The following is an 18,259-nucleotide window of genomic DNA, read 5'->3' as shown; positions in this document are numbered from 1 at the left end:
CAATCGCAAAGCCCCACTACTTAGCGCCCACCCCTCCACGTGCGGGCGGGAGAGCCCCGCCCCTTTGGGGGCGAGTCGCACCGCGCTGCCCGCTCTGGGCGCACGCGCGGCACTGCCCCCTCCGCTGGGTCCCGCCGCCCGCCGCTCGCCGCGGGGCCGGCTCGGGGCAGAGCCGGCGGGCGGGGGCGGCGGGGCCGCTATAAAGCAGTGGGGCGGCGGGCGGCTGCCGCTCGTCCCGGCCATGCTGCGGCTCCTCCTGTTCCTCCTGCTCCTCGGCGCGCCCGGCGCCCTGCCCGCTCCCCCCCGCCGCCGGGGCGCCGCGCCGCCCACCGGCCCCCTACCTGACGCGCTACCTCCAGCAGCAGGTAGGAGCCCGCCGCCGCCCCGGGAGCTCCCCGTAACGGAGAGGCCGCTGTTGGGGCGGCCGCCGCTCCCCTCCGGGCGCTGCGGAGCGGTGCCGGGGCCGGGGGGAGCTGCGGGCCGGCGGGGGGGGCACGGTTCTCCCTGCTGAGGGCGGCCAGGTGTTGCGGTGCTCGTTCCTTTCGGGAAGTGTTCCGGGCCTGGGGTGTTCTGGTTAAGTTGCGCCTGTGGTCAGGCACTGGAACAGGCTGCCCAGAGAGGCGGTGGGGTCACCATCCCTGGAGGGGTTCAGAAAAGGGGCAGAGGTGGCACTTGGGGACACGGTGTGGTGGGCGTGGGGGTGTTGGGGTGGTGGTTGGGCTGGTGATCTTAGAGCTCCTTTCCAACCTTAGTGATTCCTAGTTTTATGTTCATTAAAAACTGATCCAGCCACCAAGCCAGGAAATGTGAAATTAATTATTACCCTACCTTTAACTGGTTTAGTGGTGGACTTGGTAATGTTAGGTTAATGGTTGGACTGGATGATCTTAGAGGTCCTTTCCAACTGTAGTGATTCCTAGTTTTATGTTCATTAAAAACTAATCCAGCCACCAAGCCAGGAAATGTGAAATTAATTATTACCCTACCTTTAACTGGCTTAGTGGTGAATTTGGTAATGTTAGGTTAATGGTTGGACTGGATGATCTTAGAGGTCCTTTCCAACCTTAGTGATTCCTAGTTTTATGTTCAATAAAAACTAATCCAGCCACCAAGCCAGGAAATGTGAAATTAATTATTACCCTACCTTTAACTGGTTTAGTGGTGGACTTGGCAGTGTTAGGTTAATGGTTGGACTGGATGATCTTAGGGGTCTTTTCCAACCTAAACAATTCTGTGATTCTATTTAAAGTGACAAGTAGCCTGCTCTCCCGTACCTACATGCCATATCCTAGCACCAAAGTCTGTATTCCAAAACATTCTGCACAGCGCGTTGGCAGAGAGGGGCCAGGGGCCTCAGTTGCATGCTGACTGCAAATAGCAGTTGTGGGGTGTTTTGCTTGGTTGTTTGCTTTAAATATGGGATAGACTTCTGCTACTAATCTGAGCTTTGTTTTCCTGTCTGCTCTGACAATTCTCTTCACAACTTGGTGGCAAAATCCACAGCACGTGGACAGAACAGAGGGCTATGAGTGCTGGTGTGCCCCCTTGCAGAAAACTTGAAGCCCTGCTTGTTTATAGGCTTTCACAAGTCAGCAGTGCCTTTGTATGTGTCAGGGAATGTCTGCACCCTCACCTGTGCTCTACTTGATTTTTGCAGGGGAAGTAATGGTTCTTCTTACTGAGAGGCATAGTAAGGGGAGAGGACGCTTTTCTATATTCTCTTGTTTTGATTACAATGAGGCTTGTAGCCTGCATCTGAATTTCATGCCTTGGTCTGCGTAGGGAGTGGTGGGAAGGAGAAGGTGTTTAGGGAAGGAGAAGGTGTTTAATTCACAGGCATCTTGGATGATACATGGATTGAACATCTCCTGTTTCAACTTTGTAGAAGGTGAACTTACGATGGAATGAGCAAAATGGGATGATTACGCTTTCAGAGAGAACAGACCTGAAGAAAACAGATAACCCATGTAAGATTATCCTGAATAGCTACGGAATGATTTTTAGAGTCAAGGTCCCTGTCATGAGGAGTGTGAGAGGTGGGCTGGGAACAGTTTTAGTGACAAATCCATACATTCAGATTATATTCTTCTGTAGGCTGTGTTACTGGTTTGGGAGCACTCTTCTTCCAGCAGTCTCCCTGCATAAATCCTGTGTCTTGAAAGCACCTCTGTCTAATGCTTTTCAATCACTCGGGTCGTGATTTGAGATTTGGGTTCCTCCTTTAGCTCTTCTAATAGCCCTGAAGCATATTTTGGTAACTTACTGCAGACACCTTCTGCAGTGTGTGGTCCATGTTGGCCAGGATATCAATCCTGCGGTAAGTGTTGTAACTCTAAGCGTGACACCTAATTGTTGTGGCGTGTCAGTTCTTGTACATTGCTGTCATAGTATCAGCGATGCTAATTCAGTGCCATCCTTTGTCACTGTGCTGTTACACCTCTGACCTCATCCCTTCTGGGTTGTGGTATCACCTGGTTATTCTCCTCGGCTATCGGCAGAGATGGCAGCATGCCCTCCAGTTGCCAGCAAAGCAGCAGAGCTGCCTTGTACCCAAGATCTGTAGATTTTGGGAGGCAGATAGGTGTTGAGAGAAGGGAGGGAAGAGTCCCCGTGACATCCTGTTGTAAAGGTGATGCCACATCTTGCTCCCTTCAGTCTCTCCCACGTTCTTTTTCCCTACTTCAAGCAAAATCGTACTGGCTGAGAGCGGCTGCTGTGGTGAAGAGGGGTCCTATTCACAGGCCTTGAAATCCTTGCTTTCCTTGTCCAAAGGCTTACTAGTATTGCTGAGCGTGGTGGGAGATGTGTGTATATTAATGTATTTTTTGTATTCATCAAAGATTTGAATGTTGCCGTCTGGCAATTGAAAGATGTAGGGTTAGCATAAGAGGTCGAATCACACGGAGGGCGTAAGACTGCTCTTCATTGGTAACGCAGCACGCAGAACGGATAGGCAGACTCTTCAGCCCTTGTGAAACGTGCTGAGTGCTGCTGTCTGGGAATTTGTAATTACATTAGGATCCTGTAGTGGAACATAAATACCATGATTAACATACTAAACAGGGGTGGTGATACTTTGCCACCTCTCAGGATTGTTGAAGTTTAATTACTTACATTATAGTTGCTGATGGCATGAATCATCTGCTGCTGTTCCGTGCTGCTGAGTTTTTCTTCTTACCTAAAGCTCCTATTTTGATTCTTGTTTATCCCTTTGATGGTTTTCAGCATCAATTAAAATTTATTTATATAATATCATGCAATATGAAAGTGATTTTATAATATGGCAAAATATTACACTATCACAAAAGGACACATTTCTTATACCTACTTCTATAAAAAAAATCTTTTTTAATAGTCTTGAAACGTCTAATACTTCCACGAAAGAAAAATTCGAAAAGTCTAAGTAGATTTCTTGCATGAATTCTGTTGGTTAAAAATACCTCTTGAGCACTGTGAACAATTCATTCACATTGCATGTTGGAGAAAGGAATTTCAGAAGCTGAGAATTTTCATGTGGAATTACAGTCTCTAAATGGAGCCTCTTGGCATGACGGCCTATAGACCTGTAGCGTTGCCTGAGGGTTTAGTGCTAGCCTTTTACTGAGAAGCAATGATACTTAAGTCTGCTTTCATAAAAAGGGAGAAGTAACAGGGTCAGGGTTCAGCTCAACACTCATCTATGATGAACTTCTTCCTGTTTACCATTTTGAGTCAGACATCCCTGACAATGGGGTTAAAGTCTAGAATAATGAGAAATAAGTCAAGCAATGCCTGTGTCAGTGTGACTAGGATCTTAGCTTGCTTACTGGACTGTGTACATCCTCAACAACTTTTATTTTCGGCTTGGGGGTGTGATTTCTGTCCCCCCCCAGTAACTGATGCCTTTCAGCCCTCTACTCCTCCAATGCAGAAGTGAAATTACCCCAGTATAAAGGTACCTCATACTGACCTAGGTTAGTAGATGGCCCTCAAAGGAGAAACTCTGCCATCACCCACATCTTTACATCAACAAATTGTGTCGACATTGGGGAAGTTGGTCTCCCTTTCAGCTCTTGTGATGTACTAGCACGACTTTTGTAGGCAAGACTGTTCTTGCTTCTGCTTTGGTAGCTTGCTTGCTAAAAGGTTGCTTGTGATTTGTGTGTTAAATTAATCCATCCAAAACTGAACTTCGCATAGAGCATGATGTGTAGGATGTACAGTCTTCTGCAAGAAGACCACCGCTATCTGAATGGCTTCTTTCTAGGCAGCTGTGTCAGTGACCACAATTCAGATTGATTGGGAAGACTTGGTGAAGTATCCAAGAGCCGTTTACTTCTCTTTGCCCAAGTAGGAATAACCTTATAGCATAGTGGGGAGGGTCTGGAATCAGGCAGCTTTTCTGACCTTGGGGGAGCCTTGTCTTGCACCTCTGCGTTCTGTCTTCAGCGCATGTACCAGTGTTACAAAAACCGTAGCCTGAGAACTTGTGGTGCTTTAAGTGCAGTACTGCTGAGAGGATGATGCCTTAAATTTCCTGATGTTTGAAGGATTCTAAGTGATAAACAGTCTTTTTCAGGAAAGAGTGGATGTGGTGTCTTTTCACTCAATTCAATAATTGATGGCTGTGTAAGACTTAATGTGCTGGTGGACCCTTCACCCCAATCACACTTTGAAAACACATCACTTGCTTTGTGAACTGCTATGAATTGGCCCAAGAACCAATGTAACAAGTACAAATTAACTTATGTTCAGCAAGTTACTGAGCCTGGTCCTTCAGTCAGATTGTCTTGTGAACTAACACATGTCAATTGTGTCGCCATTTCCAGATGATGGGTTCTGATTGCATTTAATAATTTCATACCTATGTCAGTATTTCGTAGCTTAGTAAATTCATATGCAAGTCTTCGTGCTCTGAAACGCATCTGCATTTCATACTGTATGTACATCAAAGGAAGCTATGTTGAAGCTTCAAAGTAATGAAGCTTCAAAAGTAAAGCAATTTGATCTTTTCTGGCTATATCAGGTGTCTTTAATACCTTGTTTTGTGTTAGACTGAAGTTCTGAGGCATAGAAAATGAAAGCCTTGATTGAAAGTGCAAAAATTAGAATGCAAATTTCAAGCCAGAAAAGAGGATTTGAGAAGGACCGCAAAGGAGAAGCAAAGATATGTTTTTTAATCATGGTTCTTTCCGTTTTACACGGAGGGCCAATTTAGAGGAAGCTAGTGAATCCCAGAATCTTCCTGTTCTAACTGAAAATGTCTTACAGCAAAAAACAATTTAACTTCAGTCTCAGGTCACTGCACGAATAAGCAGAGTAAAGCGAAGGGAGGTGAAGAGATTGGATCACTTTGGTGACAATGCTGTCTTAATTTATCACCTCAAGATGATAAATTTGGATTAGATGATGGTAAGTTTGGATTAATCCAAACAAAGGGTGCAGTTTTGCTCTTAAATGTTGCATCTGTTGTACTCACAAAATGGAAGTTTACAATGATGGAACAAGATACCTTTAATCCAATTCAGTATTTTCCAGTCTTTGAAATTTTCACTGTTGTATGTAAATGAGTGTCACTAAAACCATATACATAACAGTACTGTATAAGCTGGTTTAATGCTAATGAAGTAATTCTCAACCACGTGCCTAAAACTTGCTTTTAAGGTATTAAGACAGGTTGAGATTAGCGCTTTAAATTCTGGTTAGCAATTTTTGCAGCATCTTATTGTCACTCAGGTTGGTGTCTTGGAATAGTAACAGATGTTGGGAATGGCTAAGATGGGTTTGTTTTTCATGGTTAGCACCATAATACAATAGCACTTTTAACTTCTGGAGAAGGAAAAAACAAAGTGCTTTTTACAGAGCCTCTTGGTGCCAATTAAGTTATGTCAGTGGTTAGAGAAGAAGTGATGCTGATGTTTGTCTTGGAGGTGAATTACTTGGAATATGTTTTACTCATCAAGTAGTACGGGAGTACTTGGCAGCTCTTACTCTGTGATTTCATAGTGTGATTTAAAACAGGAGCTGTAAGCTATAAAACAGGTTTATAAGCAGAAACAATAGCTCTTATTCAGTGGACAGGAAAACGGGGAAGTACTTATTAAAGTCTGTCAGTGAATCTTTATTTTTATGCACTATTTATCTGTGGGTCACAATGCAGACATCAGCTTCTCAAATTAAGCAGGAAACACTTAATTTCCTCACAACCTGCAGTCTCTTCCTTTAAGTGAGCAGTTAATACTAGAGACTACAAAAAGCATTGATGGTCACTACCCTCTCTGAAAAGAAGCATTTTTTTAATCTTGCTAGCTTTAATCATTAAAAGCTGTAATAGGCCACTGAAAGATTTCTGATGGACTTGATTAAAGAAAATCTAAAGGACTAAACAATAAACAAAACTGCATATGGCTGAAGTAGCAAGCTGTTTACAAGCTAGATATGCATGAGATGAATCCTGTTAACTTCATTGAAGTTACTTTGACTTGTACCAATTGCCCATGAGCTTCTTGCAGTTCAATCAAAGTCTTAGCTCTGAATTTCTTGCCTTTTTTGGAGTGGTGGGAGGACGAGGAGGGAAATGAAATTCAAAATGGAATTTGGTGCTAATGTGTTTGTATTGATTGCAAAATCTGACTTTGAAGAGATCAAGATATCCAATAGTATAAGAAGTCATCGCAGACTGTGCAGTTAATTTGTAATGTATGCCAAATTGGTGAGAGAGTAGAGGTCACACTTGACTATTTCATTTTAAATCTTCAAAAACTGAAGAAATACCTTAATTGTCTTTATTTCATAAATTCTGGAATTTGTAGATATCTATCTAAAGCAGTGAAACTTGTAAGAAATTTAATGGGAAAAAACAGGCTGCACTCAGTGCTCTTCCATGTGCTTGCAAAATGGTTAATGTCTTTACTTTCCTAGGCATGTGAATTCAGTTAATTAAATACGGACAGAAGAATGGGAATTGCATGTCTTTTCAGTACAGTTAGTAGATATTGTCCTCCTTGCCTGTGGTGTAGGGGTCAATTTTCTTTTTTATTTTAAATTTTTAGTTGCTGTTCTCCTATGCTTCAGCCCTAGTGTGCCTGGAATATCTTCTAATACTCAGCACTGTTGTAGTACTACTACCAAGTGGCATTAGTACTGTCAGTTGTGCTGTGGTGTGGTTGCTGTTCTCTAAATGCATATAGTGAGCAAAGAACAAAACTTCTGATCCTTTTGGGTTGTTGTTTCCATCTTCAAATTAATGTAACAGCTTTTTCCATTATTCACTCCTACTGCCAAGATACAAGCTTACCCTTATGTCAGGCTTCAAGTGAGAGTGATTAGTTGAAGATTATCTGGAAAAGGTGTTTGTTGAGTAAGATCAGAGAAGTTTTTCCCTTTCTGGGAGAGGAGGGGATTCACTGAAAGGCCTGCCTGCATGGGATGTGAGTATGCAGGGAGCTGTGATACCGTGCGATAGCTTCTCCCTCTGACTGCTGATATGGACACACCTGGTGGTGCATCTCCTTTCATTCCTAGTTAATTTATTCTGCTTCCAAAGGGAGTAAGTTTTTTTTTTTGTGTTGTAAAGCAAAAAACCTTTCTAAAAACATCCACAAAGGGACTTGGTGTGAAAAAGTTAGTCAGAAGTAGGGTTAGATGGTAGTTTCCATGCAGGAACTTCCTTTCAAGACAACAGGAACAGAAAGTGATGGGCATCAGGCCCTCTGACTTCAGCAGGGCTTGGGCTGAGGCCAGACTGAACTAGAGGAAGTGGGTGAAAGCAAAACTAGCATTAACAAAACATTTGATTTATGCCTCAAAGCAGCAGCTTGCTTTTCCTTACTGCCCGACTCCCTGAAAACCAAGTCTTCCACAGAAGCTGTTCAGAACCACATGCTGCTCTGGAAGCACTGGCTTTTCTATAGTGTTTCCTATACAGTGATAAATGGTTGGCCACCTGCAAGCGTACAGTTTTCAGTCCTGCAAGTCACTGCTACCGGGGGGGAATGTAGAGTTCTCTCAACTCCAATGTCATGGTTTAGCCCCAGCAGCAACTCAGCACCACGCAGCCGCTCGCTCACTCCCCCTGCCCCGATGGGATGGGGGAGAGAATCGGAGGAGTAAGAGTGAGAAACACTCCTGGGTTGAGATAAGAACAGTTTAATAATTGAAATAAATAAAAGTAAAATAATAATAATAACAATATAATAATAATAGTAATAACAATATACAGAGCAAGTGATGCACAATGCAATTGCTCACCACCTGCCGACCAATACCCAGACAGTTCCCGAGCAGCGATCGCTGCTCCCTGGCCACCCCCCCCCCCCCCCCAGTTTATATACTGAGCATGACGTCATATGGTATGGAATAGCCCTTTGGCCAGTTTGGATCAACTCTTCTGGCTGTGCCCCCTCCCAGTTTTTTGTGCACCTGGCAGAGCATGGGAAGCTGAAAAGTCCTTGACTAGCATAAGCAGTACTTAGCAACAACTAAACTATCAGTGTGTTATCAACATTTTTCTCCTACTAAATCCAAAACAGAGCACTATGCTTGCTACTAGGAAGAAAATTAACTCTATCCCAGCCGAAACCAGGACACCTAAGCAGGAGCTCCTGTCCTACAAGCTGATGGCAAATGGCTTTTAGCAACGTCTGTGGAGTTGTTCAGAGCCTGTTCTGAACAGGGTAGTTCATAACAAAATGTTCTCGCCTGGTTTTAAGTGGAAAAAGAAAAATAGAAATGCAAATAGCAAAATCTTTTTGGATAAAAACCCGAGTGCCTCTCTTTAGGCGAGAGAAGTGTTTCTTTGCAATGAGAAGAAAAGCATCTGTGGTCCAGCTCAATTCTGGGTGTTATCTGCACTGGTATAAAGACCCATCATTTATCCATATGTTTGCTAGCCCTCTTCAGCCACTGGAGAGCTTTTGTAATGGTTGTGACAAGAGACCTGGATGTTTCTGCTTTAAAGTAGAACAGTCTGTAGAATAACTTTTCACCTGCAGGGAGCCACGGATGTTATTTCCCTGAATGCTGCTGGTCTCCCCATCATCCCATCTACCAATGTCTCGGAGCCCTGCAAGCAGACAGTTGTTCTGCAGCGTTAGATACGTCGCTGCCAGAGCAGCAGTTGTTATGTGGTATTTTTGGTATTTATTTAAGGGCTGTATGACTAATTGCTGCTTTGATACTTTGCTTTTTGAAATTGTCTTCCCCCTTCCCTCTTAGATGCTCATCAGAATTGGTGGCTATTAAATAATTGATCCACAGTGGCATGTGTTAAATCCCTGGCACTGGACCTTATGTAGGTATTCAGTGCCTTTTAATACAAGTAAACTGCCACCCCTGCACTGAGCTTTTGCCATTTTGCCAGTGTGCTTTGTCTAATTAGAAGAATATCTGGATGAATGACAGGCCAATTTTCCTGTTTGCTTTCACTACATCTGTCTCTTCTTCCTTGGATCCCCTGTCTTGTGTGGGATTAGCTGTAGAAAATAAAATACAAATAATAGTGGTTGAATTAAGGCTGAGAGAATGACAGAACAGAGCAAATTTCCTTGTAGCTCTGAAAATCTGGGAAAACAATTGCAACTTGAGTTGAACCTTTAAAAATGCTTGGCAAAGTACAAAGCTCTAGCCCTTTCTGGGGGAGGGGTAGAGGTGTGTTAAATACTTAATTTGACCAAATCAAAATATTGTCTTGAATCTGAACTGCTTTCCTTCCCCGTGTCCTTGTTTACAAAAAGACTGAGGAAGTCTTTCAAATGAAACCCATTTTGATGAGGGAAGATCAAACTTGTTTTGTAAAGTATTTTGTTTAAACAATTAATCCTAGTCAAAACTTTAGGACACACTCAGCAAAACTGGGATATTTTTATACTGCTTAATCTGTGGCATGTTGAAGGTTCATGTACAATTTTTTCCTCTCCTCTGAAGTTAATCCTCCAAATGTGATGGATTTGTAATTCAATCTGGAAGGCACATGGAAAAAATTGCAGTCCTTTGCCTGTTAAGCGTCTGAGAGATCTTTCACAAGGGTAACCTTGTTTTTGCTGGTGTAGTGCACCTTCTTTGTGCTCATTTCAGCCTTATGAAATAATGCACTTTGGGTAAATAGCTTTGATATGTTTGTTCCCTACTCCTTGCCCCATCTCTTGTCCCGTGGAAGAATTTCACCAGGATAATAATGCCTTGAATGGAAGCATCAATGATGTGACCATTTGGTGTGTTTATCACCACAGTAGTTTGTTATAAATTTACGTAGTTGATTGATTCTCAGCAGCACAAGCCTCTCCGTTGCTTGGAGAAGAGCAGAGTGTCAGGGGAATGGAGAGCGTGGTTGCGGACCGTCAGCAGTAAAGGTGATAGAAGTGATTCCTGCCATCTCCTGCCTTGGTCACCCATTCTCTCCCTTCTGCTGGAGCTTTGCCACTCTCTAGGCTGGGGTGGCAAATCTGGGGGCCTGTGGGACCTCTCAGACTGTCCCTCCAATGGAGGAGTTGTAACGAGGAATTGCATCCTCACTGTGACTGGTGCGGGATTTTATGCTTAAGTAGTTAAAGCCTAAATGTGTCTATGGACTTCATCTTTACATGGTGAGGAGAATCTGGAGTTTCAACTGCAGCACAAAACTACTAATGGTTTATGGAAGCTGAAACCAACTTGTTTGTGCTTAAGTTTCCAACATAAAAATAACCTTTCATCATACACTGTTTGGGAACTGTTTGGTTCTGACAAGCCTGGTGCTTTCCTACAGCATATCCTGTAGCTGTTTTAATGTTCTTCGGTCTTTTTCTTTTAAGTGTCTTGTCCAAACTGTGTGACTCAGGGCAGGGGTAGAGTTCCTGTCTGAGGCTTTCCTTGTCAGTGTTTTTTAATCACTGAAGTGATAAATGAGTGCTAAAAGCAGACTTCCTTACACAGTTGCAATCTCCCAAGAGCAGGTGACATGGTTTCTGCAGTGTAAAACAAGCTTCAGTAAAATACACAAAGCGTGATTCCAGTCAAAGGCTGGTGTGTTCACAAGGACGTAGCTGCAGTGGAAGGAATCCCTCCATGACCACGATCTTAAGCCTGCATTTGTTTTGGGGACCATGTTTGGCTGAAAGCTAGTTCCAACCAACAAAAAATTGGTAACAGTTGTGCTAGACCATTACTAGTAGAATAGAAGTTGGAATCAATTAATAGGCAAAAAGCATGTGTATTGTATATTTTGTTAAATGTGACAGATTAATGAAATAAAATCTAGTGAACAAAACCTCTGAATTATGGGTAGTGTGGAGGACTGCAATAGAGTCCCTCTCTTCTGATTTTCTTATTATTTACATGGAGGACTTTCAAGTTAATGGGTTAATGTAGTTTGATGCAAGAAGGTGCAGTTCACATCTCCCTGCTCTCCCACAGAGCATCAAATGATTATGCATTTCAACAGACTGGTGCTAACATTCAGTCTTTGCTGTCCCTTGCATAAGTAGCAGCTTAGAAAGCAAGGAAACACCTCATTCCTTGCATGTGAAATGGCAAAGATGAACCAAAGGTAACCTTGATTTTTTTTGTCCTTTTTTTGCCTTTTTTCTTTTTTTCTGCACTAAATTAGCAGGGACAAACTGAGAGAATCTTACCAGCTCTCAGCAAGATGAAGCCTCAGTCCTGGCAGGCTATGGTACAATATGCAATGTGCAATAGGAGGAAACAAAGCAGCAAGAATAGTGTCAGGGAGGGAGACTTTTTTAAAACTGATTTTTATTTAGCTTTCATTTCTGTTTCTGTGTCTCCCCTGCTATGAAGACATAAATAGTGTGTGAGTCTGTATTTTTTTCAGTGGTACTCTACTGCTGCAATGGTTTTTATGGGCTTGAATATTTAATTACATGTAGTAGTACTTGTAACAAAATTTGGGGCCTGTTGAATATGATGCTGTACAAAGATGGCAAAGCAGTCCCTGCCCTCATGAACTTGCAACTTAAATGGAGGAAGCAAAGATTTTTGAGAGGAAACAAAACTAACAGGGCCAGCTGACTGGACTGGAGTCCCACAGCCTCTCAGGAGTAACACCAGGAATAGAAGCACATCGGTGAAATCCCAAAGAGGCTAGTGCCCACACTGCTGTTCGCACAGGAGGATATCCTCAGACCATCCTGTACCTTCCTGTCCTCAGGAAATAATTCAGACAGGATGAGCACTCAAAACAACTCCATGAACGCTTGGAGGGGGGAGCATGCCTCTTAAAATCCCCTGGCTTCTTACTAGTAAAACAGCTGACTTGATTTCAAATGGAATATCCAACTTTGGGAAAATAAAGTTATTGCCTGGAGGACTGAAATTTGAGGTGTGACAGAAAGGCTTTCAGACATTTGCAATATTGCCAGAAACTCAAAAGCGTAAAAGCATCAGGTGCTGATTCACCACCTTGAATGACATTAAATGCTTTTGGTTAGAAGCTACTCTGTGAATTGTGGCCTTTTTTGGTAAAGGCTTGGGTTTGCTGTCCTGTCTCTGTAGTCCCTAATGACCTTAAGATGCTGCGGAGAAGGAAGTGGGTTTTAGCCCACATGTCCTGTTTTGGCTTTGTACTGCATGCAGTGCCACAGTTCCTGAATACTTCCAGGATTATATTAAGCAGGGTAACATCTGTAGAATAACTAACATCTGCTGTGTCATTTTTGTTTCCTCCCCAGGGGAGATGTGTGGCAGGGTGGCTTGTTTTATTTTAAATGGACCTCCAAAACAACAACAAAGCACATTAAAAAAGGATACCCTGAGATAAGCCATCTTTGAGAGCTCAACGAAAGCATGATACATGTGCACATAGAAGGTCAAGTCAAAGAAGTGTGCCATGTGTTTCAAGCAGAAGGCAGCAAGGTGGGTTTTGGCCCTTCCTTCCAGTGTTTGTTCAGTGCACCAGTCTGGAGAAGGCTCCTTGTCCTGGGCCGATGAGCTGCACGTTGCTGTAGAAAGTTTCTCTGAGCTAAAGGATCAAAGCTGCTGACTTGAGCCTTCAGTCTGGAGCTCTCGTCAGCCTCTTGGGCACAATGGCTCGTGCTGCCTGCTGCTGGTTTTTGTCAAACGCGGTGAGCGCAGTTCTCAGCAGCCGTGCTTTGGGCAGTGGCTGCAGTCTTCCATCTGGAGCTGGCTGCCTCTTAAACAATTTGTTGTGTGTATGTTTGTATTTTCCCCAAATGCTTTGTGAGTCTTTGGACTCAAAGATGTGCAGGAAAATACAGGGTGAGTCTTTTTTTTAATCAAACAAGCTTCATGAAGACTTTTGTACACGCAACTGAAATCTTGTTGCTCGCTTTCTTTGCCTTGCAGCTGTAGCTCTCCAAAGTATTCCCATCCTGCCTACCTCGGCTGACAAAAGTTTCCCTTAAGCTTATTCATAACTTAGTACTTTCAGTACTCCTTTTTCTATTTTTTTAATCCTTCCTTTTATTAGTATCAGAATGACTGTTTCTGTGACAGTGTTTTATGTACATCATACTTTGATTTGCAACACACTGCTGTTGTATTGCGGATAATTACCGTGTTCTTATTTCTAACCAAACTTGCTAGGTAGTCCTGTTTACAGAAGCTTAAAACTTTAGGCTGTGTAACTGGTTTGGATTAATCCTAGAATAGAGTTTTGGAAGGGAAATGTCCGCATGTCACCTGGTCCAGCCTCCCACTCAAAGCAGGGCCAATTTCAACGTTGTATTAGGTTGCTCAGGACCTGGTACTTACTGCTGACATCCTGGCAATAACTGTAATTATGAAAATTGTAAGGAGAAATACCTCATATATGCTAGTATACCTTTACCATTGTTACTTTTAACCAACAGTTAAGGTATAGTAAATGTGTAGTAAATGGCTTTTTTCTTTTGCTGTTGTGATCTATTCTAATTAAGTCTGGTTGCAAAAGTCACTGCTTTTGTCTACTCCTTTTGCTCAAGTGTGGAAAAGAAATTTTCTGGCTCAACTTTTTAATGAGATCTGACTTAAGAAAAAAAAAAAGCTAAAAAATATCTGGGTGATTTGAGTTGTAAAGTAGACTTCACACAGTTTGTGGGGCTCATGACTTGTTTGCATACCTGTTCTGTAAGGGGTGGTGAACGAAAGCGCTTGGTGAATGAGAACCAGCAGCTCCCGTGCGCAGCCCCGCGTGTTCCTGCAGCGCGGTTTGGCTATGCCGCAGCTCCATCTGCTGTTCTTGACCTACAGCTTTCCCTTTGGGTCCAAACCTTTTGCTTCACAATTTTATATCAATTGTTGTGCTTCTTCCCTCTGACATTTTCAAACAGTTTTTACTCTTGTGAGGAGACACTCCTTGAAACACCTCCAAACTGTTTTGATGTTCTGGATTCAGAATTTCTTTGAATTTCTTGGCAATAACCCGCAGTTGTGACATCTCTCTCTGTGTCTGCTTTACAAATATTAGGTTATTTTTTAGTCATGTTTGTGTCTTACCCTTGCAAAGATAAGTTACTACAAGGTATGAAGCCCTATCATTAGCAATAAAGGAGCTCCTCAGTTGAGTAATAGGAACATGTGATTTTTTTTTTTCTGGAGAAGTCTAGACTTGTATCTGTGTTGTCTGTCTGGGATCTTACACGTCTGGCTTGATGTGTTATGAATATGATGAACAGAGGCAGTTTAGCTGCTGTGAGGCTATCAGAATTTTACAGTTTGAGGGAGGAATGGGAAAGAACAACACGACTGGCAGTGAGTGAGTATACAGCGTGGCTCAGGGTCAAGATGGAGAATCGGGACACTTTGATCCATGTGGTTACTAAAACCAGCAAAAGAAAACTTAAATTTCTGTACTTTTCTCTCTCTTAGTATTGAGAGGCAGACTCACTAGAGCATTGGGATTTTGGGGTTTGTTTTGTGGGAGTAGGCTGACAGATCACATCACAAGGAAACTGTAGTAAATCATATCTCTAAAGAAAGTTAGCTGTCATTTGGGAAAATATATTCATATTGGAATATTACAGTCCTAACTTTCTAGCTCCTGTGGAATAGGAACAGTAAGATGGGCTTTAGAATCTGCACAATACCCCCTTGAATAACCTCAGCTTGGTGCCAAAAGGATGCTTATCCATTAAATTATTCTGATTTTCTTTTTTCCCCTTCCACTGTATGTTTGTTTCTTCCTGTTGCATATTAAGCTGCCTGCACTGAGAAGATTTTGGTACATGTCTTTGTAGTTCAGGAAAGTTGAATACTTTTTGTGGTGTAGTCTTGTTGGCACTGTGGCTTCAGGCAGGAAGGATGCAGAATCAAGTTTTTAAAGCTAAATGTTTAATTTTAGATGATTCCATAAAAGGCAGACAGGACACGTGAGCCCATTTTTTTCCTATCTCTGGCTAGCAGCCTAGCCAGAAAAGTTAAGTTGAAAAAGATACTTCTCCCCTTTACAAACAGACCTGGAACAAAAGATGTATTAGTTGTACTTTCTAATAGTGTTGGAGTTTATTAAACTATGCTGTGGTTTTTATTAGATATGCCTTATCTAATCCTTGTCTTTAACTGTTCCAAGGTCTTATGACCAAAGACTTTTTCAGTTGCTGACCTTGTTCAGCCTTTCTACATCTAATAGCTCTTGATTATGCTTGATGTAGAAAGTTAAACTAAAATTAATAACCGTGCCAATGAAAAAGGAGTAGGTGAGTTGTCAGTGTAAAATAAGCCCAGCATATGTTGTCAGCGCTTGAATTCAGTGAAAGAGCCCTTAAATACACACATGATAACATCACCATGTACTTATGAGTAAGGAGTAAATGGTCCCACTGAACCAAACTGCAGGACACAGATAAATTAGTTTTGTTTGGGTCTGGAAGCAGTCATTGAAGTTAACTTATTCGGGGCAAAGACCTGGTCTCTTATGTTTGTCAAGACCATGCACAGACCTTCAATGGCTCCTGATGTTCTGCTGGCAGTGACCTGCAACACAACTGCCCTCTCGCTTCAGTCCAAGAGTGAGTAAGCTTTGAGAGTTTGGAAAAGACACTTTGCAGCAGATTGTATATCTTACATAAGTTCCTGCGGTCTTTGACCCAAAGCAAATATAAGTACATGGTGTGGAGTAGCTGGGTCCTGCAGGATTAGCTAGGCTTTCCTGAGCTGCCTGGAGGAATCTGCCTGGCAGTTAGGTCACTGCATTAGCAGCGAGTGCTTGGATTTGTGTGTGACATGCTGCTTTTTACCATTAACTTGCAGATGTTCTCAAAACAGGAAATGTGAAAGGTTAGTTCCCGGAGCATCCGAGAGATTTGGCAGATTTGGTGTAAAGGCAGAGGGTGAGCAGGGATGTTGAAGCCAGCAGATGTCAGGCTATTACCGCCAGCAAGAAACAATACGAAAGGAAAAGATGATGCCTTGTGCTGACGGAAGTCAAAATTGGGAAACTGCAGGTCATCTTCAACTGATGAATAAAAGTAGTGATGATTTGTGAATATATGGTAATTAACCAGCATAGCTCTTCTGGAGTAGTTGGTATTTTGGTTTGGGATTTTTATTATTTTTTTTAACAATAAAAGCTTATGTGGGTATTCCAGAACAATATTATGCCCATGCAGGGAGTTACCTTGAAAAAGCAATTGATAAACTCTCCAGTATGGGTGAATGCTTGGGGAAGGGTCAAGGGGGACAGCACATACAAAGCGGTCTGAATAAAAGCTGAAAAACTGACCTTGGGAATAGAAATTAACTTTCTAATGAGGGAATAAAGCTAATACTGGTGTTTAGGTTAAGGGGTATGTGTAGGCTTGCAATATTTATAGGGCAGTGGAAAAAATTGTGGAGGGTATGTGGATTAGTGAAAATTGCAAGGAGAGAAGCAGCACTCCATAAAACTGTCTGAAAAATCTGTCAATAGCACAAGAAGTACAGAGAATTAGTATTTTCTAAGAATTAAAACCTTCCCACTTTCTACAAGAATCTGTTTAAATTTCAGTCTTATGCCAAAAGGGGGAGAGAAGGAGGAGATGGGGTTTTTTGTTGTTTTGAGCTTTTTAATAAATAAGGCTAGTAAAGAATTTTCCTAAGACTCAAAACATTGAGGGACAATGACTCTTTACTTGTTGACACAGTTTTATTACATCAGATACTTTGTGACCCCTCAGCAGCTTTGTCTGATTTCCTAAATATACTTAGAATATATCATGTTAAGTATGATAGTATAAAAAGGGCATGGATTTTTATAGCTGAAAATAATATTTCTCCATCAGTGTATACACCTGTAATTTTGGCTGGTTTCCTTAATAAAGCAGAAGAATTTTGATGTATGGGGAATCTAAGAATATCTGAATAATCTGAAAGGAGGTTGTAGTGAGGTGGGTGTTGGTCTCTTCTCCCATGTAGTTAGCAATAGGACGAGAGGAAACGGGCTCAAGCTGCCCCAGGGGAGGTTTAGGCTGGAAATTAGGAAAAATTTCTTCACAGAAAGGGTAATCAAGCATTGGAACAGGCTGCCCAGAGAGGTGGTGGAGTCACCATCCCTGGAGGTGTTCAAAAAACGGGTAGATGTGGCACTTGGGGACATGGTTTAGTCTAGTCTACCCTTGATTGGTTTAGTGTGGATTTGGTAGTGTAGGTTAATGGTTGGACTGGATGATCTTAAAGGTCTTTTCCAACCTAAACGATTCTATGAATCTATAAATTCAATGTCATATTTTTTTACCTTAGTAAAACTTTCTTGCTTTTCTTTACTTTTCAACTGCAAAGTGACTGTCAGGGCTTGCAGTGGACTCCATGATCAATTTTAGCTTTCTGAACATGTTGTTATTCCTTGTTCTTACAGATTGATCACTTCGGATTTGATGAAAACCTTATGTTCCAGCAGCGGTATTTAATAGCAGATCAGCACTGGAAGAAAGACAATGGGCCGATACTATTTTATACAGGCAATGAAGGAGACATCACGTGGTTCTGCAACAATACAGTATGTAGAAAATAGATTCTTGATTCTTGAATTGCAGTCCTTCTTTCCAGTAGTGGCCTACTGAAAGATAAGGAAGAACAAGGACACAGTGTCAGAATATCTTTTAAAGAGAAGTTTGTAATGGCTGTTATGATTGTTATAGGAGGAAGAGAAAGCTGAAAAAAAGCACAGAAAAAGTTCTAGGGCGTTCAGGGTCCTATTTGAAGCCCACAGAAACCAAAGGGATGCACTTTGGTGTATTTGTATTAACTTCTTGGAGTAGCAAGGAAAATTTCTAGAGGAAACACGATAAGGTGCCTCAAGTGAAGAATGCAAAATTTTGGACCAAATTACACTTAACCCAGTACTTTAGATTCCCCAAGCAAAATGGGAGGT

The 18,259-nt window shown here is 42.2% G+C and overlaps 1 protein-coding gene across 1 annotated transcript in view; it reads left to right on the top strand.

The window, feature by feature from the left end:
- Window positions 1-348: 348 nt before the first annotated feature.
- Window positions 349-18,259, top strand: part of PRCP (prolylcarboxypeptidase) — a 34,666-nt gene continuing 16,755 nt past the window's right edge. Inside the window, exons 1-2 of the mRNA XM_075717683.1 lie at window positions 349-365; window positions 17,744-17,884. Of these exons, the coding sequence (XP_075573798.1) occupies window positions 17,774-17,884 (111 nt within the window). The 5' untranslated portion in view covers window positions 349-365; window positions 17,744-17,773. The remainder of the gene's footprint in view (window positions 366-17,743; window positions 17,885-18,259) is intronic.

This window comes from Pelecanus crispus, chromosome 1 (genome assembly GCF_030463565.1).
Source record: "Pelecanus crispus isolate bPelCri1 chromosome 1, bPelCri1.pri, whole genome shotgun sequence".
NCBI classification, from domain to species: Eukaryota; Metazoa; Chordata; class Aves; order Pelecaniformes; family Pelecanidae; genus Pelecanus; species Pelecanus crispus.
Note: the sequence above shows the minus strand (reverse complement) of the source record. Positions and strands in the feature narration are given on the sequence as shown.